This window comes from Papilio xuthus, unplaced genomic scaffold (genome assembly GCF_000836235.2).
Source record: "Papilio xuthus unplaced genomic scaffold, Pxut_1.1 DF827597.1, whole genome shotgun sequence".
Lineage (NCBI taxonomy): Eukaryota > Metazoa > Arthropoda > Insecta > Lepidoptera > Papilionidae > Papilio > Papilio xuthus.
In genome coordinates this window covers 1-10,226 of record NW_013531052.1, presented here as the reverse complement: position 1 = coordinate 10,226, position 10,226 = coordinate 1, and the positions used below count along the sequence as shown (strand labels likewise).

General features: G+C 43.0%; 2 protein-coding genes and 1 long non-coding RNA gene across 3 annotated transcripts in view; 2 read left to right on the top strand and 1 right to left on the bottom strand.

The window, feature by feature from the left end:
- The window catches only part of LOC106118408 (uncharacterized), a 7,899-nt gene extending 6,259 nt beyond the window's left edge, over positions 1-1,640 (top strand). The window contains exon 3 of the long non-coding RNA XR_001227920.1: positions 1,553-1,640. This is a non-coding gene — a long non-coding RNA (uncharacterized LOC106118408). The remainder of the gene's footprint in view (positions 1-1,552) is intronic.
- Position 1,641: 1 nt separating this feature from the next.
- Positions 1,642-3,657, top strand: LOC106118089 (obscurin-like protein 1; the record flags this gene model as incomplete). The annotated part of the gene is made up of 6 exons (XM_013312645.1): positions 1,642-1,707; positions 1,956-2,075; positions 2,187-2,298; positions 2,603-2,772; positions 2,990-3,155; positions 3,414-3,657. Coding segments are annotated over 6 exons (753 nt in total), but the record flags the coding sequence as incomplete, so codon positions are not given.
- Positions 3,658-5,805: 2,148 nt separating this feature from the next.
- Positions 5,806-7,562, bottom strand: LOC106118151 (collagenase-like). The gene is made up of 5 exons (XM_013312711.1): positions 7,344-7,562; positions 6,967-7,234; positions 6,737-6,835; positions 6,453-6,646; positions 5,806-5,997 (listed from the first exon to the last, which is right to left on the bottom strand). Exons 1-5 carry the CDS (start codon positions 7,545-7,547, stop codon positions 5,893-5,895), a joined length of 870 nt encoding a protein of 289 aa, XP_013168165.1. The 5' UTR covers positions 7,548-7,562; the 3' UTR covers positions 5,806-5,892.
- Positions 7,563-10,226: the final 2,664 nt, after the last annotated feature.

Genomic DNA, 10,226 nt, shown 5'->3' with positions numbered 1-10,226 from the left:
GAGTACATGTCCCACTAGAGCCGCGCGCCACATGCAGACACCGGGCCTACTTTACGTTTGTTTACAGCTACGCTCGCGCAATCGTCTCTGTTCTACGCTTCAATTGTAAATCGATTTGCACCACATTTTTCCGACGCCCTCGATAACTCGAAACTATCGCTGAACGCTTGCCTCACGCCGCTTCAATATTTCAAGCCGAAAGACACTGATGTAAATAATATGAAATGACGTAGAACCTAATTAAGGAACCATGTTACTTTCAGTATCTCTTAAAACATAGACTTACCATTATTTTCTCAACCTGGCTAGAATTTGAAATAGCAAAGGATGTCTGCTCGAGGGCAAACATATGTTTCATACATTCTTAACAAATGAGTGTTGATGTGTTGGCTGTCACGCGTCGCTTCTCTCATCTCGTATCTGATCTGCAATGTTTCATCACGGAGATAATGTCTTCTGACAGGCGCCATCCGACCAGTGCTGTCGGGGCGGCGCTCCTGTGCCTCTGCTCTGTGCCTCGAGCCCGTGCCCTGTGATCATTGACACGTGTCTGTCCACGCCCGCCATCTCACTACACGATCGCCGACCGCTAATGCCCGACTCATCTACGCCCAACACACAGCAGCTCCTGTTTTCATGCCCTAGTTATAGAGATATGTACAACATCTAACTTTTTATACGTCAATAAATACAGATGTTTAAGCCGACTTAGAGCTATCAAGATAAGCTACTTTTTTCTATTCTCATTTCAGCATAAGCTTCTGCATGATATAATGTAAGTATGTGTATCCCATAAAGATTTGTAACATGCCGTTATATTACAGTATTTGTGTGACACTGGTAACGCGTTTCCGCGCTATTCCTGAACAAGGTTCACAATTGTTGCCAGGAGGTCAGAGTGTGGACAGGAGGCAGAAGGCAGGGAGCCACGTGCTCGCCCACAGTCAGTGACGTGCAGCTGTTTGTTGTCTCGGTGAGATGAAAGCGGCGGCGGCCACTCTGCGCTTCTTTGCTGCTCTACTGTTTTATTGTCTAATTTTCTTTGATGTTTCTTTGAATTGATGATGTGATTACAATGTCTAGAGGCGCAACATAACTCCACTCGGAGTGACGTTCAATAGACTTCTGCTTCTCGCGAATATTTTGAGATTGAAATTATCTTAGAACTGAGATTGTATCATATCCTTATTTCAATATGTAATTCCAACATATAATCGAGTAAAAATTAAACAAACAATAAATTCTTTAAACAAAAACGAGTGTCGACAGATAATCGAAAATGTATCATACTCCTGCGATTTACTTATTCGTCCTCCGCCCCGAGGTGCGCGTCATCGCCACGTTCATTGTCGCAGACCTCGCATTCCCTTTTGTTGACGAACGAAAAACAGATGGCTCGTGCTGCGTTCCAGAAGAACACATAAATTACATAATACTTGTATGTGAAGCTCAAATTATTATGTGTATATGTATACTGTGGTTACTATGAATTTGTAGGGCTGTAGATCGCATAAGTAGGATTTTTATAATATCATTGTGCGGCTTTGCGCAGGCTCGGCAGGTGGCACCGGCGGTTCAGGGGGCCAGGCGAGGGGTGCAGGGGGCGCGGCGCCAGAGTTCGCGCGCGGGCAGCGCCGGTGGGTGCGCGCGCGGCCCGGCGCCGCCGCCGCGCTGCGCTGCCGCGTGCTGCGCCTCGCCGACAGAGCGGTACACATCGCGTCTTACGGCATGCCCCTCCCTCACTACTGCAGCGTTGCTTATATTTATATTTCAAAGGACTTATAATTGTCTTATGTATAAAACTACTGCTACGACATGTCTCTCTCGAAATAGCAAAGTTTTATAATCATGAACCCCCATCATTTTTGCCACTTTTGCCACTTTTCCTAACTAAAAAATTATACCTAAATGGATTTTTGCCGAGTTTTCTTATTTATCATGGCCGTCGGCTGCAGGTGTCGTGGATCCGCTCCAGCGACCTGCAAATCCTGACGCACGCGGGCGCCGTCTTCACCGCGGACTCGCGGGTGTCCGCCATCACTGGTGCGGCGGCGGAGCGTGGCGCCGGCGACAGCGCCCGCGACCAGCCGCCGCCCGGCGCCGATGATTATACCGACGACTACGCCGAGGAGCCCTGGGCCGCGGGGCAGGAACCGACGGGGGACGCGGGTGGACAGGGGGAGGAGACGGTGCACACGCTATACATCGAGAGGCTGCGCGCCGCCGACTCCGGCCGCTACGAGTGCCAGATCAACACCGAACCCAAAATGAGCCTCTTCTTCAACCTAACCGTTTCCGGTGAGAAATACTGCGAGGCGCAATCCGGGTGCCTCGGCAGCGGCGCCCCGGCCGCACGGATCCTCTAGATTTCCATGTCTTCCCTTCCTGCGTCTACTTCCATCCGTTTCGTGCATACGAGGAGGAGACCGAAATAGTAGGACGCTGGGGTTTTCAAGAGTAGTGTGGGGTTTAGTAAGCTATCGCGTACCATTTTTCGACCACATCAACACTAAACATCTGGTGGGATCGTGGTCGCCGGCTCATTCGATAGAGAAACAATGCGAACAGAGTATAGATGTGCGTGCGCGTGTGTTGTGCGCAGAGGTGCGGGGCGGCGGCGTGTCGGTGCGCGCGCTGGGCCCGCGCGCGGTGCGAAGCGCGGCGGGCGGCGCGGCGGCGCTGGCGTGCGAGGCGCGCTACTTGCGCCCCGAGCCGGACCTGCCGCCTCTCAGGATCCGCTGGTACCACGCCGGCCGCTTGCTGGACGACCAGGTGCCTACCTACCTACCTATATGAGCCCTGATTATCTTTATAGTGCCAAAATTACCGAGACGAGCATTGAAAAAATAACTAAAAAGCCATACAACATAAGAAATGTCCTAAAAAACTTTAAAGAATACGTCATGTTAATGGTTCGCAAAAGAAACTTGAATGTAGCAGCTGTACGAGCGGAGCGGTGAGAGTGAAGTGAGCCGCGATGTGTGCGCAGAGTCCGCCGGGCGGCGTGGCGCTGTCGGCGGAGCGCTGGGCGGGAGGGGCGCGCTCGCGGCTGTCGCTGGGCGCAGTGCGGCGCCGGCACGCGGGCGAGTGGACGTGTCGCGCGGGCGACGCCGCAGACACGCTCACGCTCGCACTGGCGCCGCGCGGCCCCGCAGGTCAGCCCCCTGCCCTACACCACTGACACCTTGCGAAAACGATACAAGTTTTCCTTGGCCTTGCATCTCTCTTATCACATGTAACACGACTTTCTTACGTGGCTATTAGCCATTTAGCTATGCCTATTTTTCTTTATTATGGCTGATTTTTCTAAGAAATAATAATCAATTTATGTGCAGGTACTCGTATCTTTTGAGTAAGCTTCTTTGCTCTCGTGTGTCATAAGAAGTGAACGTATTCATGTTTGTTATGTGTAGATGAGATGGAGGCCATGCAGCACGACCAAGCGGAGGGCCGCGTCAGTAGCGCCGCGCCGCTCGTCGCCCCGCTCGCCGCTCCGCTCGCCGCCGCGCTGCTGGCAATGCTGGTCACGTGACGTCACGCCTGTCTCCGTATAAAACATCTTCTGTATATTTAGCCGTGTATATAATGTAATTTATTATGTTGTTAAGCCAATGTAAATAAACGTCTATAATAAGTACGAAAATATTATTAAAACATTACTTTTTATTTTTTTGAAATTAAGGAGGTTTTTTTTAAAGTCTATGCCGTTTTACACGTTATTGACACCACATAAGTTCTTTTATTGAAATTAAAGAAGGAAGTCAAACTCAGTCCACATAGGCGCTTGCATGTAGGACGCAACAATTGTCTTCGCCAAATTGGCGCCCACTGAGGAGCGCGCGCCTGCCCGGCGCCGGCGCCCTCACTCCACTATACCATTTCTACGGTCGACCGTAAAAGTGGTACTCGTAAGTACATTGCGGCTTGTAAACGGCGAATTACTATATAAATTAAACTTTGGGCAAATTAGAGCATTTCACAGATAAGCCGATTACGACTTTGAATAGTATGTTTTATATCATTATAATTAATAAAATTTTATGTTGTTGAAAAATAATAATTACTTTTGTAATCCTAATATCTGTAAAATTAATTGAAAATAATCCGATAATTACGAAGAATCTTGGATTAAATATATTTTTATCTCAGCTCTGCCGTAAAAGGAAGTTGTGCGCGACAAGACAGATAACATATGAGTTGCGCGGCGCTTGCGGGAGGAGGAGGGGGGGGGGCTAGGTGTGACGCGATACCTATCTTATTACTTATAGTAATGCTGACAAACAGAGAAAGACAACACACTTTATTATTCGCAGGCGAAAAGGAAATATCCATTAATCTGATACTAAACTGTACCCAGGTGTTGACTGACATGTCGCAATGTACTGAAACCCCTCTCTACTAATTATAACAGGGCCAGTCACATCATAACGTGACTAGACATCCCGTTATGATGTGACTGGCCCTTTTTATAGTTTCGAGACCCGGCGCGGCATTTCCGGAAAGAATTCTGAGACGCCAAATTGTCCCGTTTTTTTTTAATTTAAATTTGAACAATAGAACGCGAGCGGTATGCGAGAGTGAGACCGGTCGGTCAATCGACATCGGTCAACACAATTTAAATTTCAGTTCTAAAGGCGATGTTGGTTCTCGAATATAAAAAAAATGTATCCGGAGTTTCAATTTTTTTAATTGTTCCGTACTTCATAGGAGAAAAAAAAACGGAACCCTAATCTAATAAGATCACTTTGCCTTCCGTCTGTCTCTCTGTCAAGGCCCTTTTTCTCGAAAACGCGTGAAGGTATCAAACTGGAATTTATTATAATACTTAAAGTCATCACTAACTATTATTCATAATCAGGTTAAAGTTAAGTTGTTCCTCTGATAAATATAACTTAAAGTTTCGGCTACATGTATGTATGTATTTTATAATTTGCAACTTTTAACTTTACTGTTTTTTTTTTATAAGTGCCCTAAATAATAAACCATTTTTTATTTCCCAAGTCCAAGTCAGTCATTTTGAGTCAAAAATAAATGGTCACATTACACAAGTGTTCAAATACACTTCAGCTTCGCCTTGGTAACAACCACATATATTTTAAAACTCGCGAAAGGTCTGTTTTTTTTAATTCTTCGAATGTTATTTGCAACAACATGTACACAATGTCAATATGAATGAATATGCCGGTTAGTTGTTCTCCGAGAAGCGCTACTCCAATGACATTTTTTGTGTCGACTGCCGTGTGTGAACTTTCTTATAGATATTGTAGTTTCTATCAAAATGATTAATTTATTTTTTTAGTATTATAAGATTCAAGGTGTGGTGATTGCTCCACCGTGACCACGCCCATTAACGTTCCATAGGGTGGTAATCTTCACAGCTAATAATCCTTAATGTAACCTGACATTGTAAATATGCACACATAGCACGCATGCAACATATATCCCACTTACATATATCCACAACGCAAACATATATACACGACATCGTCAGTACAACGATAGTTAGAGATTGAGGTTCAAATAGAAGATTGCATGGGATAGATAAAAACATAATTAGTAGATAGCCTGTGTGTTCTTCCAGACTGTTTTATATGTATGACACATGTCATCAAAATCCGTTTAGCCGTTACTTACTTACTTTTACTGCTATCTATTACATGGTTACCAACGTTGCTAATGTAAAGAACGTCTGCAGAAGATCGAGAAAAACCAACGTATACTAGAATTCTGCTCCGTTTTATTACTGACGTGCTTTAAAAAGTGTTATATTTAATCACTAAATGATAAATAAATAATATAAGAAAGTAATTATCAAAAATCGGTTTAATGAGCATGATTTTCACAATGTATCGTCAGTTGAAACGTTGGAGGCGGAGTGGCGCGGGTGGCATCTCACAGTCGCGACTGGATCCAGGGCGTGAAGGAAGTGACGCGCGCGTAACCGCCCGGGAAGCCCACGCGGCAGCCCATCGCTGAGTGGAACGAAACCACGCCGATCTGCAACACGACACGATACGTCACAATTCACTTAACTAGACCTTTCAAACTTTTGTTTCTAAGTAGCTACGTAAAGACGGATAAATAATTCCTCGTACGTTTGATGGAAAGGAGAAGAGGCCCAATTTTAGTCATCTTTCTTTGTCCCCACTTTTATAATAAGAAGGGGATATAAAGGGAAAGTGAAGACAAATTGCGGCAGAGGTATAGAAAAGAGAAATATTCTTTTCTGCACTTCTGTCTTTTTAGCGTATCTTCAACTTTTTTTTTTTTATTTTATTTTATTTTTTTTTACTTGTGGCTTTAGCGACATCTAGTGTTTGGTCCTTAACTTGTTACCTTGTAATTAATAAAAAACATGCATATAAACAATAGTAAAATGAAGTTATCGGGACAAAAGCTCTAGACATTTGTCTCAAATATGTAGGTTATTAAGAGAATAATATTTGACGCACCAGCACACGCTGGCCGCCGAAGTTGAGCGCGAGCGGGCCGCCGGAGTCCCCGCCGCAGGGGCCCACGTTGCCCTGCCCGCTGGTGCACAACGTGGACGCGATCACGTTAAAGCCGTACGCCTGCGCGCACGCCTCGTTGCGGATCACCTCGAGATTGCGTCTGCGCGCCACCTGCCCTGTCGTTATGTTCTCCGCTGCGAACACACACACACAATACAACAAATCACAAAGTGGTTATAAGGTTTGTTTGAAGTTTTCGCGTTTTTTTTTCCGTATCAACTTACAGTCGTTGGTGACGCCGTAGCCGATCACCTGCGCCATGTAGCCGGCGAAGTTCAGTATCTGCATCGCTTGGTTCGGCAGGTTGATGGCTCTTATGTTATCTTGAAACATATAATAATACATTACGAACAGACTCAGTGACTTCACACCGAGGCGAGTTTAGAAGATTTAAGCACGGACCAAGTCCGTGACGAGACCCGGCCGCTCTAAACCCTGCTGAGGAAGCACTCACTATTATAATTGACGCGCGGGATGACGACAACGGCGATATCGTTGTTGAGGTTGTTGACGTTGTAATTCTGATGCATGTTGATGTTGGAGGTGACGAGCCGCGTGCCGCCGCTGAACAGTCGCACGGATCCGAGCACAGCGGTCATCTGCCGGCCCTGGTTTCTGCGATCGCGCCAGCAGTGCGCCGCGGTCACCAACCGCGTGTTGCTCACCAGCGACGCGCCGCACACCGACGTATCACCCGTTGTCAGCAGCACCAATAGTCCCACCTGCGCACCACCCCACCGCTCTCCTTGTATCATGATCGTTTACGGTGAATATACAAAACGATGCGTTAGAAACGAAATGTTCCGGGCCAGTACTGGCCGCGCGCCGTACCAAGTAGGGGTGAGCGCCGAGATTAACGGTGGAGCCGCCGGCCACACGGCCCCCGTCGAAGTCCATGGCCTCCTCGGCATGCCGGATGCGAATCGCTTCTGGCACGCCCACGGTGGCGTGGTAGTCCAGTGTGATGGGCGAGGGCCCCAAGGGCTCTCCCGCCGTGAACACTGCTAGACCGACCAAAAGTATCGTCGCCCACATCCTATATGTATATGTCTAGATTACCGTTCTTTGCCGATTTATACAATACCGTGATATCTTATCGATCCTAATGTCAGAAGATTTCATTTGGACTTTATCTTTAAAAAAAAATATTTAGTTAAGTATTTAATCTGCCTTGATAACGAAAGAAGAAATCTAATAAATTATTTATAACTAGCGGACCCGACAGACGTTGTCCTGTCTACACGTCTTTAATTTGAATAAATTAATACGAAGTTAATATTTGATGAAAATTGTGATTCTAAACCATTCCCAGATCTCCTTGAATACACACAAAAAATCATCAAAATCGGTCCAGTCGTTTGAGAGAAGTTCAGTGACATACACACTCACAGAAGAAGTTATATATATATAAAGATAATAATAATAAGCCTTTATTTGTCATGACATATTATAATACACAAGTACATCGTTGGAACTTGCGACAATCAGCTTTTTTTTTTGTTTCTAGTATTATAGTCCCTTGTTGATTAGGGTCTGAAAGTAATTTGACGAGCGATAACGCAAAAGTAACAGGTCCCTCATAGCAGAAGTGAGAAAATTCAAGTTAAGTTAGTCAATTCAAATAAAAAAAAAACAAAATCTGAAATGGTGGTACCCCTATGATCTTCAGTTCTACATCCCCACCTTAGACTTTTAGCGTCAAAATCTCCCGCTTATATTATGTTCTTGTTCTCCAGTTTATCTATGCTTCTAGATATTACTTATGTCCATATCATATTCGATTTGTCCCACCCGAGAGTACACCCTGCCTGGAGTATATTATTATCGTCATTCATATTATTCGCAAGGCCCAAACAGCAGTCTTCCTGAGCGATTTGATACTATATATATATATATTATAAATAACGCAGGTCTATAACATAATCATCAAAACATCACATTCATCTGACGCCATCTGTCTTTTGGATTGCAAAGCATTCGAGCGACTTCTTAACCAAAGAGTATAATAAGTATACTATAGAAAGAGGGGCAACTCGCACGAAGTCGTGGATCCACGGCGATTGTGGCGCTCCATGCGTATAATCGCTGAACTATTTTTTTTTTTTTTGGTACCTATATACGTAGGCACGCTTATTTAGCTCACTATAATAATAACTAATAAGTGGGAATCTAATAAAGTTAAAATTGACATTAAATCAATGTTCAAAAATAATATACCCACTTATGTAGTTATTAATATAGTGAGCCGATATCAAGTAGCCTTCTATGAAATACCTCTATTAAAATGATCCTATTATTATTGGGGAAATAAAAACAAAATATTTTTATATTTTTGTACATTATTTATTATATTTCTATATAACTTAATTTTAAATCTATGCATGTACATATACATCAATGACTTTCAAGATATCAGCTCAATATTTTAATTTTTAATATATATATTTGAAAATTACATTTACGGTAATAAATAGTATAGCGCGGTCACAAAAGAATGCATACCCTGTAATTAAAACCAAACCCCAAAATATTTTCAGTCATATGCAAGATGGCAACTGGCAATTTGTAGTTATTTGCGAGTTTAAACACTCTGAACATATTCTCTTACAACATAGGCAAGCAAATTTTTCTTTACAATAAAAAATTACAAATAAAAAAATATATTTTTTACATATACACACATGGACCCACCTACTAATTTCAGACACATCAGTTTATGGCTCTATAATTCCAGTGATTGGCACACATTTTCTGAACATCACTGACCGTCTCTCAGGAAGGGGGAAACCGTGTATATGTGCACCTACAACAAACAAACAGAATGTGATTTCCTATCAAGTATAGGAACTGATATGTAAAATGTATTAGAAGTAAGGCACCATTCAATATGATAAGGAAAAATCACTGTGGTGCTAAAAACTACACCAAAATACGAAAATATTTAAATGTTTAAATGAGTCTGACGTATGTGAAAAACATGAAATTTTTTATTGAATTGTAACTTACCATAATCAGTCCATCTAAAACACAGTTGCGTACAGCGTCATTTTTCACGAAAACACATTTTAATTAAAAACAAAATGAATGAAACAACATTTAACTAAGAATACAAGAACAGAAATAGAAATACGAAAAAACGTAGCGGTTTGATGACACATGAATGTCTCGATGACACAAAGTAGAGATGAAATGATGTTTACCAAGATTTAAAAGATGGCGCCACTTTCCATACAAATCGTCCTTCTTCAAAGTTTCCACCCCCTGTTCTTAACTTCACTAATTGATGAAACGATATTCAACATTGTTGGACGTATTTGTTGTCTATATGGATGACAAATAATTAGAGAGATTATTAAAAAATAATTGAAGCATATTTAAGTATACCACAAAAGTTTGCGAGAGAATATTCGTAATTACATATTGAATATTCAACTCAGCGTGGCTACTCACAGAACCATCTGTCGCAGAGTGGTGTCATCGGTGACATGTTTCGCGCCGAGTTGTTTGGAGTTTTGTCGCTAGGGTGCGTTGTTTTAGGACAGTGGTTCCCAAACTTATTTTGTCTACTGCCCACTTAGATTTTATATTAAAAAACCACTATAACTTCAAATTAAATTAATTAATTAATTATTGTTACCTATATACGTATATTAACGGAGAATTCTAAACGATTTTTTTTTTTTTTTTTTCCATCAACGGTTTCTGCCTTCGTGG